Raw genomic sequence first — 22,901 nt, forward strand, 5'->3', positions numbered from 1 at the left:
TTGGGTGTCGGACCCCCCCCCCCCCCCTTATTGGCTTCGATTATTTTCAGGATTTTTAGGAAAGGGACACTTTCATCTCTGTAAAAGTAATTAAAATGTAAAAATAGTGATCCTTTTAGGTTAGTTAAGATTACATTAAATAAAATAAATGATAATAATATTAAAATAAAAGTGTTTCACGAGGCACGCATGCGAGTAGCTTTTGGGTAATATAATTCTATAGTGTAATGTGAGCTGCATGTTCCCCGAGTGGTTTACAACTTACAGTGGAGTGGAGAGTAATTAGACACAGTTCAAAAGGCAATAAAACAATAAAATTGGATTATAAGTAGATGTATACTGTTACAAAATTACAGCTACTTAGGATAAACGAATGTAGTTTCATGTTACAATTTGAAGTCATTAATTATGCTTTCGAAATATTGTTTGCTGTTCAGACTAAAGTATATTCAGAAACCTTAATATGTTTCTCTGGAAAATGTGCTCACAGCGAACACTTCCCCTCCCTCCTCTACAATATGGTATATATTCAGTTTATGTTCTGTCATGTGTTTTCTAAGGAAAGGGATCTTTAAATCTACCAATTCAAATGATAGTTGGGGCCGAAGGAGTCTGTAATCCACAATCTTGTTAGCAAGATAACTAAACAATCTTTTTATATCATGACACAAGTCGTGTTCTTTTTTGTGAGGAGAGTACTTTTATTTAAAATTGTGGTCTGTGATAAAGGAATGGTTATTGCACATACCATAGTTATTGTCTGAATCTTGAATACCCAAAGTGTACAATTTTTTTATGGATCTTTCTTTGTTGTGCTGTTCAGTAGATGGCACAGAAGTTTTCTTTGCATACATAGATACTGACATACATGCTATGTCAATTATAGTAAGATTGGTTTTTCTTTTTTTTTTTATTGGAACAAAATGATAACAAAGGTAACTGCTGATAATTTTACCCACGGTAAGTTATGAAGTGTAATCTTATGCAGTTGCTTTAGAGTCATGTTATGCTGTTCCCAGTTCTTACAAAAATATTGTTAACAGTAAGAGTATCCAAATGATGAATTAGTGTGTTCTAGCCATTGGATGATTTGTGACTTTGTGTATATGTAGTTGGAATAGTGTATTCAATTAACTATGTTAATGACTGGGTTAATATTTAGTTCTGATCTATATAGGTATCTTGCTTTGATCAGAAGCTATTGATAATTAAACAGTGTATAGCTATAGTAAAATGCTTGATAATGATATTAAAAGAAGAAAGGAGTAAAGCTCTGTCTAATTACATATTTTATTTTTATTTAATCCATACAGTAGATAATTCAAGAATATTGCATTTATGATACAGAACTTCATGCTTTTCTAGCAGGTTGTGAACGTCAGAGTTTTCCAAACATTCTCACCTGAATAGTTAGGGATATTGCTGAGACTGAACTGGGGGAGGGGTTATTGTTCTAATGTTGTTGAATTTTTGTTGTTGTTGTTTGTTTAAAACCATATTAGGGTATTTATTTTATAAATTATTTAAAAATAAAAAACATGCTGATGCTCTCTTTTTTTGTACTGTGACCCTCAGCTTGGGAACTACTGTGCTAAATTTTGAACACGACTCTCCCATCTCCAATACAAAGAGGCAGCACTCACCTCAGATCCACCCCTTACATTTCAATAAATATAAGATTTCAGTTTATGAGCAAAAATAAAAATTCTGAAATGAAATTTATAGTTGGAGAAAAAGGTGCAACATAAGATAAAGAGATTAAAGGTCATATAAACTGATCAAGCTGCACTTTTTTAAATTAATTTTCCTTGTTTATTGTGAAGAGTGATAGTGGCTCATAAAAGTGTTTGCACAGGAATTTGCTCAAGACTAATAGAACAACATCCAAGCAAAAACCACCTTAAAAAGCAGACTTATTCTTGAAACAAAACTTAGGGGGGGGGGGTATGAATTTCACTGTAACAGTGAGATTTCTTAACATATCCTCACAAAAACTGGTATAATTTGATTATAAGTATCTTGTACACAAAGAATGACATTATTTTAGTTAAGTGTTTCTGCTACAAATATGTTATTTAACTGTTGTTGTTATTTGCACTCAAACTATTAATAGTTTGAGTGCAAGGTGATTTTCATTTTAAGTATAAAATTACTGTTCTTCATTTTATGGTTTTCGCATTTCATTTGTATAACCTCTAGAATATTTTAAATTAATATCAAAAGTTTTTGTAAGGTAAATGCTCATATTTTATTTTTCAATTTCTCTACCATATCACTAACTATAGATATCATCAACATACAGTGCAATGAAACGTTTAAAACTAAGAAGTAGAAAAAGTGTACAGACCTTTTAATTTGTCATAGAATATTTTAAAAGATGTTTTGTTTATATGCCTAATTTCAGGTATTTTCCTTTTCACATATAGTTAATTTTTAATGTTTTATTTTCCTTTCGTGTATTTTACCTTCTGTTACTCATCTTTTCACAAGTCAACAGTGCCCAGTGTCTTCAGAATAGATGCACAAGCCTTAGGCAAAATTGTCATCCCCTAGTGCAAGATCTTAAGCCTTGATAACTGATGCAAAGTATAATGTATGGTATAAAAAACTGTCTCTCTAACTATAACATCTTTAACTAAGAAAACACTGTAAGTATTATCAAAGTTTAAGTAGCCAACAATATTACAGGTGTAATGAGTAGCGCCCTGGTGGGCTTAATTGTTGGAGTTTCCATTAAAACTACTCGTTACACCAAATTTATTTATTGGAGGATTTGTCGTGACAAGTGGAGCCACAAGTCACTAACTAGAGGAAGTTTACAGTTAGACTAAAGAACGAGTCTCAGCCCAATGGTGAACACTTACAATAATTTTTATTAAACATTAATTCATTTAACTAACTATTAATAACAGACAAAACCTCATTTGTAACAAACAACATAAAATAGCTTTTAACTCAACTAAATACTGTAGTATCTTCAGCATACACTTTCATTAAAAACACTTAGATATACTTCAGCATAATATTTCAGTATACACTTCCATTAAAGCACTTAGATATATTTCAACATATCCTTTAACATAACATTTCACAAAACACTAGTATTAACTGACTGAGAGAGAATAGTGAAGTATACTTACAATGGTGTTGAAAATCGAATAACATTGGACACCTTCATGTTGCCAAGTCAACATGCAGCACTTCAGAGGGTTTTTCTGGAGAGATCGGAGAACTTTGAGAGCTGGAGAGAACTGACTTTTCAGTCTCTGACATGGGTTTATAAAGCAAATTTCTCTGTATTATTTCGAGCATCTAAATAGAACACAGCATCACCCACAAGTAGTCCTGTGCTCCTATTGGACGCTTCAGGGGAATCCCCGGGCTGAATCAAAACTCTCAAGTAATTGGTTACAGCCCGGTTGTGTTAGCCAGTCACCTATTTACTTGTACTGCTACACCCATGTGCTATAAATGATATCACCTCAAAGCACCGATATCGCTTGCTAAACCAAACTTTTCTGTAGCTTTCCTAGTTCTACAGGGTTGAAGTCAACCATTCGTCAACCTGTCATAAATTCTAGTACATTCAGCGTGTTTCTAGTCGATGGTTCTTACGTTGCTTAACCTTGTTTTTCTAGTTCATCCACATGTCTTAGTGGCTTACAAAAAATACAACTACTAGTCTAACTTTATTCTTAAACTTTCTAAGTTAATAAAAACTCCCTAAAAACGTTGAAGCAATTGTAAATTCCCTCAAAAATAACCCAATTGCTTCACAGGCAGTTACATGTACCAGCTAATGACAACTGCTTGCCAATTTCAAAATATCCGTTGTTGGCTTATATTGTAAAATGAGTTCTTTCTAATTACCATATACATGTATATGTATCAACTATAAGATTACCTATTCTCTTTCATTGCTGCCTACTATATGCAAACATTTTTATTATGCATGCCACAAACCTTCTGCTCCCCCCCCCCCATTGGAATGAAATGATTCCTACGTGTTTCTCATGCAAACCATCGTGCGCCACTTCTCCACAAATAGGAGAATAGTACACACACGTGTTGCGTGTTCCATGTGATTCCCTCGATACTCCTCTACCAAACTTGCATTCGGGTGTCTTTCTTTTTTTCGTTTTGCTTAGTGTTTGAGATTGAATTAGTTCTTGAAGTGGTTTAATTTTACATACTCGGTTGTTGTTTTTAAGTATTCAATTTCAATTACCCTTGTTCTAGTCACATTTATTTCATACTTCAAATCTACATGATTTTCAACATTAAAATTTAATGTTAATATTATAATATAGAAAGTCGTATATGGATGATCTATATATAGCTGTTTGCATTTGTTTTGGCACTCCCATCCCTACATCATTTTACATTTACAAATTGCTTTTCATTACTTCTTTTGTGATGTTTTCCCTTTAACTGCAAGTTAGTATATTCTTTGAATGTGTGTAATAAAATTTAATATTATGTGTATTGATTTTGTTTTACTCTTGCATTTCATACATAATAAAGACACTGATTGTATAGTGTACAAAGTATTGAATATTCTACATGTTACAGCCATCTAATGTTCATGTATTATTGGCTGGTGAATTTGCTTAACTTTGAGGGATTGTTAGATTTTGACTTCCAGGATTATAGCTAAGACAGTTATCTTATCAGAAAGCCATGAAGGGGATCAGAGAAAGCATAAGAATCTTAGCATTGAAAGGTTTTCATCATCTTCATGTTGATGATGATGTGAAGAGACCAAAGCAAGCGACTTTGGCATCTTCTTCCAACATAGTCTGCTTAATTTTTTAATTTATGTTAATTGTGTTTCATGGTTGATGCCAATCGGTATTATAATTATTTCAATACCAAATATAATTATTTTCCAAAGAAAGAAAACCAGCGAGGTAGGAGGCCCTTTACAGGGGGGCTGGGACCAAAGAGTCCAATGCCATAGTGAATGAATTTTGTTGTGTGGGAGAAGTCGAAGTACCCAGAGAAAACCCACTTTCACTATACAGATGCCGAATAATCTATCTGTCCTGTATCCTGGCTGTAAATAGTCATGTTAAGGTCATCCAACATTCATGTATTATTGGCTGGTAATTCCTGTTTCACCCTGTACTTAAGCTTTTTAAAGGAATATAAGAGTTTATTAAAAAAAGCTAACTTCAAGAGGTAATGATAACATCATTTATGTTAGAATTAAGGTTTTTTTTTTTGGTTTTTTTAAATTACTACTGGTTATTATGAATAAGAGATGACATTGTACACTGCCCAGAAACACACAGAGTGGATTTAGGTTTAAACTGACATTAGTGATTAATTAGTTGTAGAGTTATTTCAACTGAAGCAAGAAGAAAGATGAACCTTACTGGAAGTACTTAAGTGTGTATTTCACTTTCTCAAATATGGAATATGCTTTGTTGCATGTCAACATGCAAAATTTTATTATTGTATAAAAAACAAATTGGGAAAAGATGTTCTAAAAGTAACTGACCTTCACCATGTGAATACCATCACTATAAGAAAAATACATTTTTGATATTATTATTAAACAAATCTGAATTTATCCACCAGCTATACCTAGCTTGAAAAGCTTAATTTAGATAAGCTTGATATTGTTTGGTTTAAAAATTTTAAATAAGCTATCCACTGAACTGCTTTTTGCTCTATTTTACATGTAAGATTTGTATGCTTATGAAGCTGATAATGCTTAAACATAATTGTAATAATTCCTATTAAAGTTTCTCCATTTACTAATTTATTTTACATACTTATAGAATAATGTGGTATTATACAAACCTCTTTCATTTGAATAGGAGTGTCATGATATAAAAGACTGTTTGGTTTAAATATTATTGATTAATTTATATTTGTGAGTGAATACTTTATTATTTTTAAGTTTTGTTATAATAAGAATTAAAAGCATACGATTGTAGAAGATTTTGTTAACAACTAATTAGTGTCGAGAATATAGAAAGTGGCCAGACGACTATGTAATAAAGATATAAATAGTGTGAGATGAGTGGAAAGCAGCAGACAAACAGTATTAGACAGATAAAAGCAAAGGGAATATAGTTGGTGTGAAGTGAAGTAATGTAAAAGTGATAGGCTTAACGTTTAATATGTTAGAGTGAAACTAACAGTATAAAACAAGATAAGAAGGATAATTTTATTCCATCAAAGCATGGTTCTAAAGTAATTGAATCATCCTAAATGCACTTTGACAAAAGTAACAGAGGATCTTCAGAAGGAAGAAAACCAAACAAATTACAGTAACTTGTGCCACAACTGTAAGTGAATCACACACAGAATACTAGTAAGATAGTAATATATAGAACATAGTTCGACTTGTCAACTGAAATTCTGAAGTAATTGAATAGGCTTAAGTGGACTTCTGACAAGAAGAAGAGAACTATAAATAGTGTTTATGATATGCTTGTAACCTCTATAGTGTGAAGACTTTGTTGTACATACGTTTAACTTGTTCCAAATATATATATATATATTACTTGAAAACAAGTAAAGTGTGTGTTGTTTATTCATCATTGAATTTATCGCTAACAAGTCACAGACACCTACTGTAGAAGAATCCTAAGCCCAACAACAACATAGTATGTATTTATACTATTGAGAAATATAAGTAAAAGCCATTTATTTTGACAATTGGCAAAAAGAATTTATATATATACATATATATATATATATATTTATTTTTTTAAATTCTGACAAGGAGTAAGATTTCTAGGTATACTTCAGAATTTGTAATTGTTTTATTATTCATTCTTTGCTTCAACTGTTTTTTACCCTAGCTACCCTCAACTTGAACAGCAATGTGTTCTGACTGCTCATCCTGCCAACTGTATCTGCATAGAATTCGATCCCAGGGGGAAGTACTTTGCCATAGGAAGTGTTGATGCCTTGGTTAGCTTGTGGGATGCACAAGAGCTTGTTTGTGTACGCACTTTCTCTAGGTTAGTTCATGTAGAGATGTTTCCTTGTTTCATTTTTATTTGTTTTTGTTGTTTTTAGTAAGAAATATTACTTAATTTTCATTTGGCAGATTCAAAAAGTTGAACTTAAGCCTATTTCTTGGTGAGGTCTATAGCCAGCCCACTTTAATGGTTTTATGTTAAGCAATACTGCTTTATAGTTTGCTTCTTTATTAGTTAAATATATTTAAAAACTGAAAAAAAGTATGGAAAAATATTGTCTATGGCAGAACTTCCAAGATGATACCTTACCTTTGTGCACTGAATAGCTGTATCCCTTGTGCACCTCCACATGCAGTAACTTTCCTTAAGCGCTTGCACTCAAAATATTACCTAATCTAACCTTACCTAACCTAACAAGCATCCAATTTTTACATCTTAGTTACTTTGCAAATAATAAATAAAGAATACACACGAAAAACAAAAAATTAATACTTATCTGGGTCATCATTTTTCTTTGCTGTCAACTGTAGATAAAGCTTAAGCCTACTTTTTTTATACTAATGGTATTACCACACTAAATGTTTATTTAATTAAGTACTGCACCTAGAAACACAGAATAATAACATGAAAAAAGCAGACAATGTTCACTAACTATCATAATTTTTTTTGCTTTCTAACTATGCTATAAGAGCCGTTAAAATTCAGCTAAGCTTGGTAATGTGTTTCCTAGGGAATAAAGTTTGAAGTGGAAGTTCTCTGTACAGAAAATAGTTTGATGGATTAAAACTTTGGCTTTCCATTGGTTATAAGTAATATTGTATAAAATGTCGGAGGGAACTCTTGGCAATTTCTGAATGAGAAAATGTGACAGGTGGGCATGGAAAAGGGGTCTGATTTTCTAAATTATGGCTTTGTAAACAAATAAGATTGAAGGCTATAAATATTATGCTTTGCCTGAATAATGTCTATATTGTAATAAGTAATTTATGCTAAATTACATGCTTCTTTGAGGGGGTAGTAAATAAATTGAGGAAGACAGAAGACCTAGAGAGAAAATGTCACAGTACTAGAGGAGATTTAGGATTTTTAAATATATTTCTTTATACTATTAAGAACTTAAAACTTAAATAATATCAAAATTTGATTTATTAACTACATTTTGATGCCAAGTTTATTCATATATGCTTGATAGTAAAGTAGTTTAATTAAATTTTGAATGTAACTCCTTAAGAGGTTGTGACATGCACACTTCAACCCGATGTGATTTTACAATTGTTGTTTTTTGCTATTTATTGATATTTGGCTCTGTTCTACTCTACAACCAAAATTCATGTGATAAAAAGCTTGTAAAAAAAACATTCTTTTTATCACCTAACTTTTGCTCGCCCTGACAGATCCATTTGGCAAGTTTGGTTTTATGTTTTTTAAGCCAAATATTTATATTTTCCGCTGTCCGACTATAGTTTATCAATGTTTATCCTAATTTCAACCTCATACACTTATACTCTCAAGGTGATTTGAGAGCAAAAAGAACAATATTCATTAATTTATATACCAATCAGTAATTCTAGGACATCGATATATGAACCTCCAGATGTAAGTGAAGGTCCTAGAAAGGTTACGGAACCTTCCACTAATAACAGTGCAAGATAAAGCTATAAAATAAAATTCTGTATTGATAAAGTCTGTGATTAGTTCATTTGTCAGCCAAGGTTTGAGATGCTTGTTTTTCCCTTACTTGCATTTACTTCATAACATTATGACCCTGATGTTTATTCTGTGAAACTTAAAATTAGTGATGGATTGATTTACAATAAAAACAGAAACTAGAGTACAACTAAACAGATGTATGACAGTGCTATTGATAGTATCATTGTTAGGTCTATCACAGATGTGAGGTACTTGGATGAATGAAGGTCAGTGTAAAGTTACTTCAGACCAAAAGGATTGGATGCCATTATTGTAGAACATCTCTAATACCATTATCAAAATGAGGAAAGAAACTAAGTGAAGCTCATGTAGTGAATCACTGTTGAAAGTTTAAAGATTAATATAGACAGGAAGAAAGTAGCATTCTTTTTTATAATGTTTTTATTTTTATCTGTACATCATAAACCAATGATCACTAAAGGTAGATATTTAAGACCTTGTGAGAAAAGAGTGTCAACCCCCTTTTTTCATGACATTAGTCCATTGGACCAACTCTGTATCTGTGAAGCTATATGTAATAATGGTAACTATAATTCTGAATTGACTTTGTGTATCTTCAAGAAATGTGGCAAGCTTTTATTATACCTCAAAAGTCTATTATACACAAAAAATAAGATTTTTTTAATAAAATATTTTACTGAAACTTTATCTGTGAATTTATGAAGCTTTTACTGAATCAGTCTGTGTAAAAGATGATTTTCATGCAAAAAATAAAAATACTTCTTTTTATCTTACAGCTTTCATATTTCATTTGCATAATCTCTTGAATATCAAATGTTTTTCAGTAAAGCTTCTTATATTGTCTCTTATTTTCTCTACCTTAACACTCGCTGTAGCAAAGTCATCAATGCACAAATAATTGAAAAGTTAAAGAATATAAAATAAAATGAATAATTCCATTTTTTTTCAAAATTACTCAACAGCTTTAACTTCTAATACTTTCATTTATTTTTATGGTTTTATTGCCTATACTTTATATCAGTAATGTGACTAGTCAAAAGCAACAAACAATAGGGGCCCATTAGCTGTTTCCCATAGAACAGCCAGGTCACATTATGCATACACTGAGCTCATATTCAGCATTCCTAATATTCTGAAATTTTAGGCATTTTACTTGACTGAAAGTTCAAAACATCCACTATAATATAACAATAAAATGGATTTTTCAGACAAAATGCAAAAAAGATCTTTAAAATATTTGGTCTTCTTAAGATGATCTTAAGTTAACTAGCATTCTCTTTAACAAAAGTGGTAAAATCAGCAAATGCTGGTCATTAGAATGTACATTGGAAACAAGTTTTAGCATATTTTTATAAGCATGCGAGACATGGTGAATTATTAGATATACTTTAAACTGACAGTGCAGTTTAAATTTAAAGTTGCACAACTGTTTAGACAAGGTGTTTGTCTAAATATGATTATACATAATTTATGTATTATACTGGTTATTGTTTTGTGATTACAAATTAACTTATTATGATTCTAGATTGGATTGGCCAGTAAGGACAATTAGTTTTAGCTATGATGGTAAGATGTTGGCATCTGCCTCTGAAGATTTACTTATTGATATTGCTGATGTGGAAACTGGTAAGTACAAGGTTTTAAATTTGGAAGTTGTCAAGAATATTTTTCAGTGTAATATTACTCTTACTACAAGATTTAAAATAACTATGGCAAGAGAAATTAATATAAAATTGTGTTATGGATTCTTTTCTTATAAGGATTTGGTCAATATTCACCTAAGTCGAAGAATAAAACAAACTGAGTTCACGATACTACAAAAATAATAGAAATAAACAAAAAATTATATTAATGACTTTTATCATTTTTCAGAATATCAAGACAGATTATGAAAATTTAGCAGCAAAAATCTCTTCATACTAAATTTCTTTGAAGTTGAGAAATGTGTATGTTGTTATTGTTCATGTTGAGAGGTGATGACTGTGCACTATTTCATGTGTATATTATCATTCATGTTCAGAGATGATGGCTATTCACCATGTCAGGTGTAAGATGTTATCAGTCAAGTTGAAAAATGAAGGTTGTGCACCACTTCATGCATATATTGTTGTCGTTGAAATTGAGAAATGATGGCTATTCATCAGTTCATGTGTATGTTATCATTCAAACTGAGAGGTAATGGGTATGCACCACTTCACGTGTATGTTGTCATCTTTCATGTTGAGAAAAGATGGCTATTCATCACCTATTGTGTATATTATTGTCATTCAAATTGTGTGTGTTGTCATCATTCAAGTTTAGTTGTGGTGGCTATGCACCACTTCATGTGTATGTTATCATCATTCAGATTTCTAGATGATGGTTGTCCACTGCATGTATGTGTGACCATTATTCAAATTAAGAGGTAATGGCTATGAAAAACTTTGTGTGTGGTTACTGTGAAAAAGATAAACATCCTTTTATGTTTCTGTTGCCTTGAATTTTTTATTATATCCACAATTTGGGTTAATGTTAAATCTGCTTAGTGTTTTGATTTGTTTCTTTGCATGTTTAACTTTTGTTGTTTCTATTGTGATCTTCATGAAACAAAATAACACTACTTAGACATGTTAATTTATCTTTATTATTTAGATAATTATTAGTATTCTTTATAAATGTTCATCTATACTACTTGTTTGTGAAACTTTGTAGAATGGATGGCAGTTGCCTCTTCTAGAGACACAAGTGTAGAGAACAACGTTTCGAAAGTCTTCCACCTTTCGTCTTCAGGTCAGTGTATGTAAGATGTTGGTCTTTATAGTATTCTGGTGGATTGTGGAGAGCGTGTTATGATTGGTTGGTATATCCCTGTTCCTGATTGGAGAAGAATTAAAGAATCATTTTACATTAACACAATTAAACCCTCACTAAATAGAGATTCTAAATTAGAGATGAGTAACCTGTGGCTACCATTGGTTAAATCTACAGGAAATTTCTCCTCCAATCAGGAACAGGTATAAACCAACCAATCATAACACACTCCACAATCCACCAGAATACTATAAAGACTGACAACATCTTACACACACTGACCTTATGACGAAAGGTGAAAGACTTTCAAAACATCGTCCTCTATACTAGTGTCTCTACAACAGGCAGTTGCCGTCCATTCTACAAAGTTAATTAGGGTTCTCTAGAAATGCCAGTTTAATCTGACCAATATTTAGTTCCAAAAATAAATTGTAGTTTGTTTTTTTAACCTTTCCACAAGGTTTAATTTATATTGGCTTTTTTAAGATTTATGAAAATATCATTAAAAATCAATCAATAAAAAGTGTAGGTCAGTAATATTTCATTGTGGCTTTTATCCCAGTGAGCAAAAGTGAATTTTGTGTATAGAAATAAAACTTATTGAAATAATGTACATTATTTTTCAGAAATGCTACTTACCTATGTGTACTGCTAAGAGTGATTATCTCATGCTCAACTGCCATGGAATTTCCTACACATGCCATAAGCCTTGAACAAACTCCCATATCTACACGTGTATTGTGCTAGTTTATGACATAATTATCATAATGCTGTAGTTCTCTACCAGTATGAGGGCAACATGATTTCTATGCACATGATCATAGGCCCATTTTCTCCTTGGTACTGTCTGTGTTCAGGCATGTATTTTCCTGTGCTTTTTGAGTTTCTAGTTACCTTAATTGGTTGTCTTTCTCTCTTTCTTTAGTGCTACATTGCTTTTGTCATTGTTGCAATTTTGTTCCAACCACCTACAACTTCATTTTCTCTATCCACCACATTTCTACTTTAGGCTACTTTCCCCAATGTATGCTAAGTAATATATATATATATGTGTGTGTGTGTGTGTGTAAGAGAGTCCCAAGGCCCAGACACTCCTTGCTAGATGTTTTCTCCAACTGACTCAATGATGACTGGAGGCACTTTATCTGTTCATGGACCTAATGTTTAGTTGTTATCCTTTTAGCTCACTTAGTAGAGTGCATCTCTGCTTGTAACAGGTCTTGAATTTCACTCTGTGGTGATGTACTTTCAACATTGTGGATAACTTAATTTCCACAACTTTTCTTAATTGTTACGAGCCATTGTGTATCAGCAACTTAACTGATGATGTTCCCACTTTCATACATCAGGTGGTTGGTTCCCTTTTGCCTGTTTCTTTTCCATTTCAGTTCCTTAGTCATTCTTTGCCTTCTGTGGAACCTGCCTTACCTTTGGATGATTTTGGCCAGCTCTTCCACCTCTGTCCTTTATTTTTGGCTCTACTCTCCCTGATGAGGAGTAAGTATTTCCTCTTTTTCTGTTTGCCAAGCTCATGAATAAGATATGTGAGATTCTGTTCTACTTGTGTATCATATTGTCTCTCTGGTTGTTTTACTTTGTGTACCTCCCAACTCCACACTGTCCCTCATCTTTCTTGTCTTACTTGTCTTCATGCTCATTTGTTATACCTCAGGTCCTGGCCCTTCGATATTTCTTGATCTCCAGTTTCTTGTATCTTTTATCTCTGCTAGGGGGTACCCCTCTTTCATCTTCTTTGTCTTTCTTTCCAACTATCTCTTTGTTTTTGTCTGTCTTTACCCTACTTCTTTACTCTCTGCATTTCACCTTTTCACTGAGGTTCTTCATAACAACCACAATAGTTTTTGGTGGAGACACTCATTATTCTTTTATTGCCTTCTTATTTTTCATTTCTTTCTCTCCTGTCTCTTATTTTGACCTGGTTTCTTTATTTTTGGGATCTCCATCGTCAGGTGTCCACATCCCTTCATCTTATATTCAAGTCTTTTATCTTGCCCATTTGCTTACAGACTTGGTCTTTCAGGATATTCCTGACTTTTTGGAATCCTGGGCTTAGGCTGCTCACCTGCAGTATTTTATTGCTTCCTTGCTTTTCCAACTCACTGGTTCACAGGTATCTCTGTCTGCCACACTCATCCTCAGGAATCATATTGGGCTACTCCTTTCCTGTTCCATGTTCTCTTGCTTCTGTTTGTTGTACCCTCTCTCACACAGCTAGCTGTTGCAGCTTTCAGCAGTAACTCTTCTTTGGAACTGATCCTATGCTCTGATTCCACCAGTGTCTGCCTTTCCTACTTTATGCATCTGTATTCTTCCTTCTCTAATCACCCTGGAATTCTGCATGTTCTTTCTCGCTGTTTCTCTTTCCTCTTCACACTAATCATTTGCATATTTTTCTTCAGGACTTTATGACCTCTTTGTTGGTGACAGGAGCTATAAAACCTGCCTCCCACTGCACTCTAGGCTTTTATTCTCATCTTCTTATTATCCACATGAAGTAAGAAGTTTGGCATTTTATCATCAACTTGCCTTCTCTGAATCACTTTCTCATTGATCCTTGATTCTAGATGAACAACTTATTCAGTTTATGTTGGACCTTCTCTCCCAGTCTCCTAGGCTGTGTTTAAACAAATGTTGTCCTTCGCATATACGTTTGTCCCGCGTCCCATCATTTCTCTGTTTTAACCTTGAAGGTCATATCTTTCAATTCCAGGAAATTCTCTTTAGTCTAGCTATGGGCCCTTATGTTTTCTGCTTGATCATGCAAGTCCATTTTGACTCCCACTCAGTTTCTTGTCCACCTGGGGGTTTTCTTCAGCTTCTTAGCAGAATAAACTTCTTTGTTTAGTTTTACTCAAACCTATCTAACTTGAGATTTGTTGCCCTGTCTTGTTTTTGTCACCTAGAAATTAACATGCCTCACTGTGAGTCTGAGGATCCATGACTCGTATCCTGTTGCTGTAAAATAGTGCTGTGCACTTTGAAGCTATGAGTGCATTAAAAAGAGTTTCAGTCTCATTCCACTCATTGATTAGCATAACTCAAAGAGTTGTCAACTAGTACAGTTTATTAGTGCCTTCCCTTTAGTCTTTCAGCTCACACTTATGTATTGCTAGTGCAGATAACCCATATGTAGTTTTTTGACAATATTCAAAATACTCAATATCCCATTTTCAGTGCAAGAGACATAAACAGTTTTATATTGAAATTTTGTTGCTTCTGCAGCCTTTACGTATTTCAATTTTCTGATTGTTTTTATTTTTAGTAAATGGCACAGCCGTAAGTCTGAAAGTTTATAACACTAAAAAAACTGGTTTCAATACTAATGGTAGACACAGCACAGATAGCCCATTATGTAGCTTTGTGCTTAACCTTATTGAGACGGATAGGGGGTCAGAGGGAATGTCATCACGTTTGTAGATTTACATTCAAAATTTTATTTAGCTGTTATTTTATAAACATACGTCAATAAGTTTGGTATCAAATTGAAGATTATAATTCAGATTTTAGTGTTATACATTAGTTAGTTTCTTAATTTAAAACTAAATATTTAAAGAAAAAGGCTGAATATCGATTTTTGTGTGTCAGGTGGTATGTGGCCTTCTGGGTTTGGTCAGATTACATGCCTACAATACAACGTCTGTAGTTTCGTATGAATTAGAAACTCAAATGTGTGATATTGGCAAGCTAGAATATAAAATAAGAACCTCCTACCTTTTCTATTTGCTGAGATATCATGATATTTAGTAAACCCACCATATTGGCTTCGCCCACCACTTCATCATTTGAGAAGACTTATTTACCTATGGCTATTTTTATATACCAATAACTTTATAATTAATCGAAAGCTATATATTTATTCTACATAATCCTGTTAGTCTTTCTAAGTTACTTACAAGAGAAATGCTCTTATATCATTGGAAAATTTGAAGTATTACTATCAAAGCTATTTTGTGAATATAAATTATATTTTTTAGACCCAAATATAATTTAGTTAGGAAGCCTGATAAATTACAGTGAATTTTTGGGTTATTGGTATTGTAATTTATAATTGTTTTGTATTCCAAAATGCTTATATAAAGTCTAAAAGTCTAAAGTTCTAAAATTATATTTTTCCATCTCCACATATGAATTTGGACAAGGCTTAGCAAGTTCTGCTTACAAGTGCAAACAAGGACTTCGTAGCATCATAAGTAGTAGAGATCATTGTTTTCCAACTAATTTTTATTTACTATCTTATGTTTAAAAAAAATATCTGACTTTTAAGTATTTATTTGAAAATATTAGTTATATATATATCCATATGTAATGTATGGTAGCCAATATGTTACTGTATTTTACCATTTTTCTGCTCATTTACATTGAGGTAGAATAAAAACAAATTATACAAAACTAAAGAATTGGCAATTCAGGAAAAGTTTATTTATGTAATTTGTGAAAGTCTAAGAACTATATTTATCACTGATCAACTGATCTTAACTCATGAAAAGGAACATCTTTACATAAACACCCAGTTGAATTTGCAATTTGCTGGTGAATAATTTGTTTCTCAAGTTACAGTCAAGAATGCTAGCCTAACCAAAAGGAGCCATATTTATATTACTGGAAACTACACATTTATTGGTTACTATTTAAACATGATAATATATGAAACAGGATATACCATATAGAGTTAATATTGGCAAAATAACAGATTAATTATAAAGTTTTATTTAAAAAAAAAACGTTTGATGATTATCTAAAAGGATATAGAGATTATGCAAATGAAACTTGACAAATCTCAGATAAAGAAGAGTATTTTAATCTTAAAATCAAAATTACTTTGTACATTGAATAGTCAACATTCTGAAACAAAAAATTCACAAGCAAATCTTTAATAAAAAAATCTTAAAACATGATTTGAAAACCAGATATTTTGTGTATGAAATCCATGTAATGTTTAATAATAATTTGCAAAATTTTGTAAAGATTTGCAAACATTTTCAAAAATTATAACAAAATTATTCTCATAGATACTCTCCTAGTTATGAGCTGGGTGGAATCCACCTAGCCCGTAATGGAAGGGTTAACAAAACAAATAAAAGCATTGTCGTCAATCCTCCACCTTTTGCCAGGCAATAATATGTTCCCCTTGTCTAATCCCTCTTCCCTACTGGGATCTTTGCACTCTTACTTATCCCCCTTTGAGCAGTTGGCTTACTGTTCCTTGGATCATTTGTCTCTCAAGATGTATTTGCTCCTGCTCCATGCTTGTGGTCTTCATAATTCAGACATTTATACCTTAGACACCTTCTGTTCTCTCTGTCATAGAGACCAGTTGACATTGTTTCCAGTCCATTCCTTTCTTCCAAAGACACTGCTTCAATGGATAAGCAGATGTATTCTTCCTTCTCTCTCTATTTCACCATTGTATGATCTTTCTAATCTTGATCATCTTTTGTGTCCTGTACTAACTGTCTACTGCTGTCTTGTTTGGACCACCCCCTTTTATGCCTATTTTTACTGTAGCAGACCTCATCCTCTTGGGATTTGTACCCTTCCACTTTAAATGGTTAGTATTGCCAACTCATCCATCTCACATATTTTTCTCTGGATGAGTTTGACAGTACTCTTTTTTTTTGCATCTCCTCCCACCAGTTTTGGCATGCCACAGTCTTTCTTGCCCCTTTTTTTTGACACTAATTTTTACAAGCTGGTATATGGAATACACCTAACAAGTTCGTCTACCATTACTTGCATCATTGGACAGTTTCCTGTGCCTCTGGTTTTCACCATTCTCCATTTTACCCAGAGCATCTAATCATCTCCACATCATTCATACATTTCACAGCACTTTGACAAGTGTTTTGCATTTTCCACAGTTGCCCTATATAAGGTGGCATTAATAGCTACCTTTCAATATTTGAAGAGAGAGAAATTCTTTTGAGTCCCTAGTGCTCTCCCCCCTCTTCAATTTGCTTTGGCTCATTTGTTCCAAACAACCATTTCAGTTACCTAACCAGGATATAAAGATGGTGTTGCATGTTCTCCCTCAACATGCGTTTGAGTCCTAAGCCTCATGTACCATGTATCACCTTTCCTTTAAGGTTTATTTTTTGTTGCTACAGGACACTTTATCATTCTACCTACTTCCTTCTATATCCAGACAGGTCCTTCTTACCTAAGACACTGGCAGCCAGGAAAGGGGATGAATCCTTTTCCTTGATTCTTCTCACTGCTATTTCTTACCTCTATGACTGATTGTATCTGGATTGTTTGTTATGTCCAGTGAAGGCCTTGAAGTGTTATTTTGCCCACACAAAAGTGTTTAGAGGTGCTAAACAATGGACTTTTATTTATTGTGACCCTTCAGTTTCCCGGGATTTATTCCTGGTTATCTTGATGAGGTGGGTACAGTGGGCAAAGGTAAAGAAACCCTAGCAGTTGAGTAACAGCTGTAGTGTGAGAAGAGGTATTATTGGAAATACATTTCCGATTTAAGAAAATGTTAACTTCCAGATTATTATGCCTGATGACAATGATCCATGCACATACTCTGGTATTATTCCCAATGCTCCCCCCCCCCTCTACATATGCACATTCTTCTTGTGGAGCACAGGAGAATCCTTATTTTTCCAGTCCCAAACTGCTTGGGATGTAAATATGGAGAATTTCCTCTGTGAGTGGTGCCTTCCCCCAGTTAAGAAACCAGTTTGGCCCACCACCATTCTTTTCAGATTTAGGACTGGGGTGTGAAGGACACCACCACATTATAATATTTCTCAAGCAGTTCCCAGTGGATATGTCCAGTCAGATGAGACTTCAAGTTGCCTTGGGATACAGTGAAATCACATCCTCCCTCCACCTGTCATTACAATATTTATCTCAAGTAGTTATTTTAACAAGACAGAATGGCATAAAGCCCTAGCCATGCTATACATTCTCACATTCCACTCACCTTCGCAACATATTACCAATAGCACTGGATTTACGTGATATCATTTACTGTAAATCTTTGTGTGATGTAAATGTAATATGTGAATGAATAAATAACAAGTTGGGCAAAGAGAAGGATGCAGTTTCCCACCTGGTGCTGGTCACTAGGCTACCCCTGGTCTCATGGAAGTCGCACCCTATGGTAACTATTTCAGAAAAGAGCTCACCTTTCTAACTGATCAGCACCAGCTTCTCCATAATTTTCAATTTAGGATTCTAGCTCTTAGCAGTGCAGAGAGGTAAGTAGAATTTGTGAAGTTAACATTTTCCTTACCTGAAAACATATTTTAGGAACATACCTCTCTGTGCCACTTTCCCACCCTTTGTCCCCACTTCTGGTGCATTTTCTTTGTCTTGTCAAGAATAACATATGATCATGTACTAGAACTCACAGGAATTACTATGCATACAGGTCATGTCACCTTCCTACTGATGGAAGGCTACATCATTAGTACAAATATGTCATAAGGTGATGCAGTACCCCTATACACTTGTACAGGTGGGAGTTTGTTCAAGGCTTGTGGTATGCACAGGAAATTCCACTGCAGTTGCTCACATCTGTTACATTTCAAAATGCCTAAATTTATTTTAATGATTGTAAGATATGTAACAAAGAGATTGCAGTCTAGCTTCAATTACAGATGTGAAAACAAGCTAGTGTAATCTATTCTGACCAAATGTAAGGTGTGCAATAAAGGCAATGCAGTATAATTTAAGCTACAGCAAGGTATGCAAAAAAAAAAGTCGGTGCAATATGGTGTTAACCACTGTAAGGTGTTTACGTAATAAAGACAGCACAATTTAATTTCAACCACAGCAAATAAATTCAGAAAAGGTAGTGAGGTCTACTTTCAATCAATGGAAGATAATGCAACAAAGACAGTGCAATCTTACCTGCAATAAAGATAGCACTCTGTTCTAAGCTATGAATATAGAATTGCATGCTTTGTCCATGTGACAGATATTTACAAATAGACTGCTCATAGAAAGACCACATTATCTTGTTTTTGTTTTTACTGTGTAATAAACTGAATTATTAAACACTGAAATATAGTCAGTATTTGTTTAGCCTGTGTGATAAATATCTGAAGACCTAGTTGCTTTCTATTTTGTTGTTCTTGTTTTCTGTTTAGTGGGAAAACAGTTATTTTCATTTTTTTGTGAAAGAAGAAAAATCTGTAAGAACTTAGTTTTTCTTAATATACATTAATGTATTTTTTTTATCTACAGAATTTTCCTTAGTACCTGAATTATATTATAAGTGTGTAGCCTGTGTTCAGTGAAATTTTCTTTTCTCTTAGGAGAGAAAATAGCAGATGTACCATGCGACTCAGCAACATTTACTGTTGCCTGGCACCCAAAAAGATACCTCTTGGCTTTTGCCTGTGATGATAAAGATAAATATGAACAGGATGCTGGAACTGTAAAATTGTTTGGGTTACCTAAAGATACATGAGTATCTGAAATAAAGTAATCTTTTCCCACACACTGCCCAGCATGTTTTTTTCTTAAACTCAACCACATATTTTTCTCTGTGGGAAAGGATAAAACTTTCTCCCTTAAATATTTTCTCAGACAATCTATCACAAGAACTTATATATCTTATTTATAAACTGAAGCACAGAAGTATAAGGAGAAACTGTGTTTGTGTGTATGAGCAGTCATCATTATCACAAGTGTTTTTATATTGGACTCCTAAAATTTGTAATACTATTTACTTTTTTTAACAAATCATGACACTAGTTAAGCAGTACACATATATTTGATTAGACTCTGTATAAGAAAGATTATTATGACTGTTTTTATTGAACTTTTTTCACTAAAAATAAACATAATGTTGTGAGTTGCAAAATAAAGTATTTCTACTTTTGCATCAGTTGATCATATTCAGATACTTGAAAGTAGGGTTGGCAGTGCTATAAATTTGCTGGTTTGGACTCAGAAGTGGCTCCAGTGGTTCAGCTTCAGAACTGATAAAGACCCTCTGCTTCAGCAGCCCATGCCCTAATTACTGAGCTGCTGCACACTGGTGCTCAAGCTCCAGTTCTGGAACAACAGAACCCTGGAGTAACTAGGATACTACTATTTATGGTTTTGTTATGGTTATATAGAATTAAAACAGTCTATAAGGTTAAATGAATTTTTAGTAAAAATGATAGGGAATGTGAAGTTTGAAAGTCTTGTATATTTATTTTTACAATAAAATAAAATGATGAGAAATAATGAACCATTTTTTTTCTTAAAACAATTGTAAAGTTAAGTACACAAAAGTACATTTACAAACAAAACAGGAAAGAGTAGAGCACATTGGTGAGCCTGTCTCTAGCTCCAGAGCTAAAAAAACTGGCCAATTTCACTCTGGAGCCAGAGCACAGCCAACCCTACTTAAAAGTAATATATTGTGTTAAGGTGTAAATGTAAATTTTGAGAAAACTTAAACTTTATTTCATTTTTATAAAGTTGTATTCAATTGTTAGCAAAGAGTTTCATTTTTGAGGGGAATACATAATTTTGTCAAAGTTGGCACTACACTTGTCCCAGATACTATTCAGTTATTCCAGTGTAGTATTGCTAAAAGAAATACAACTTTGGATCTATCAGAACAAATGTATTTTTTATATAGTAGATCATAGACAGAAAGCATATTAATAGTAATAAAAGAACAGAGTTCAAAACAGGTGTTTGCAAGTACGACAACAAGGAACGTTAACCTTTAGAACATCTACTACATGTCACAATTAATTTTTAACCACATTCTTCTAATTATCATCTAAACCCGTGTTTCTCAACTGTTGATTTATCACAACCACCTCGCCTTGCTGGTCCAGGAGATTTCACAAAAACTAACAGATTATTAAATCCTATCAAGGAACTTTAACCTTTAGAACATCTACTACGTGTCACAATTAATTTTTAACCACATTCTTCTAATTATCATCTAAACCCGTGTTTCTCAACTGTTGATTCATCATAACCACCTAGCCTTGCTGGTCCAGGAGATTTCACAAAAACTAACAGATTATTAAATCCTAACAAGGAAGTTTAACCTTTAGAACATCTACTACGTGTCACAATTAATTTTAAACCACATTCTTCTAATTATCATCTAAACCTGTGTTTCTCAACTGCTTGATTTATCACAACCACCTCGCCTTGTGGTCCAGGAGATTTCACAAAAACTAACAGATTATTAAATCCTAATAATTTTTCATTGTACTTGCATTTTTGTGGTCCGCAAAAGTTGAGAGGCAACAGGCCGATTCCTGGTACCAAGAAGGCAGAGAAATGTTCATTTAAAACATATTCATTCATCTATAGCTCATTCTCAATTGCATGCCTTTCTAAAAAAAACACCCAAACACTAAGTCTGTTTTAGCCAAGTAAAAATTCATCAAAGAGACATCTTGAAGTTCTGCTAAGCCTTGCTAATGAAATAATACACTAATTAGAAGAAGCATATAAAAATAGTAATTTATCTGACAGTTCCGAAAATCAGATAGATAAATGAAAGTTGATAAAATAAAATGAACTCGTGCTCTGACTCTCAAATGGTATGAAACGACAAACTATTGGAAAAGATGAATGTTTGTTTGGTTCTGGTTTTAATTTTCTAATCGGTAATGACTTGTTTATTCAAAAAATGATTTCTTTCTCTGCTGAGGAGAAAATGTTGAAGTCTGTGTTATTAGCTGTCCCATCACACGTGGTTACAATGTTGGTAAAAGAAACTGGACTAATTTCCTCCTTTCAGCCTAAGACGTTGTTTTATTCATGCTGCTGGGTGACGTATCGTAGAATCAATAGAGACTTGTTTACAACATGTGAATTTGTAAACAACCTACGGTCGCCATAGCATTGGAATGGTATCTTTCTCCTTGAAAGATACACGGTGAACTTAGCTAGTAGTGTGTGCGTACTTATATATAACCTTCGTAATTCACCGAGTTTTTCTTACTCGTTTGTTGTAAAACACCCAGTAAATATAAAAATGTCTATTTTTATTGTATTAAACTGTTAATTGTCACAAGTTTAAATTTTGGTTTTTCATTATAACAGACAACCCTGCTTAATATCGGCATTTTATATATTAAAATTCCCTAAAATTAGTTGGAAGTATGAAAAATTAAAACAACTTTTCTTTAACTCACTAAAATGTGTAACTTAAGCGAAGAATTTCTGTTTTGAAATTTGATTTTTAATTTATAGTTTAAATACAACCCACAAGTAAAAGCACATAAGTATGTAAAAATCGTGAATTTAAGTTACTAAAGTATTGTTACGTCTCCGTTTGTTAATCGATTTTCCGTAACTTCGTTCGTAAGCGACACAAGTTCTTTCTTAATAAAAACTGGTTTATTCTTTCCGAATATAACTTTACCGATACACTCAACTTCAACAATCGCGCTAAAAACAAACGCTATATCAACGAACGTCAATAATACTTCTTACTGCAGATCAATTACACACTGTCTATACACACATTACCTTCCTTCTTTTATATACCAG

The 22,901-nt window shown here is 33.1% G+C and overlaps 1 protein-coding gene across 1 annotated transcript in view; it reads left to right on the forward strand.

Annotated features, from left to right (window-relative positions):
• LOC106468252 (THO complex subunit 3-like) overlaps positions 1-19,883 on the forward strand; it is a 46,002-nt gene extending 26,119 nt beyond the window's left edge. Inside the window, exons 7-9 of the mRNA XM_022396579.1 lie at positions 6,793-6,980; positions 10,138-10,238; positions 19,697-19,883. Of these exons, the coding sequence (XP_022252287.1) occupies positions 6,793-6,980; positions 10,138-10,238; positions 19,697-19,851 (444 nt within the window). The 3' untranslated portion in view covers positions 19,852-19,883. The remainder of the gene's footprint in view (positions 1-6,792; positions 6,981-10,137; positions 10,239-19,696) is intronic.
• The last annotated feature ends 3,018 nt before the right edge of the window (positions 19,884-22,901 follow it).

This window comes from Limulus polyphemus, unplaced genomic scaffold (assembly GCF_000517525.1).
Source record: "Limulus polyphemus unplaced genomic scaffold, Limulus_polyphemus-2.1.2 Scaffold2935, whole genome shotgun sequence".
NCBI classification, from domain to species: Eukaryota; Metazoa; Arthropoda; class Merostomata; order Xiphosura; family Limulidae; genus Limulus; species Limulus polyphemus.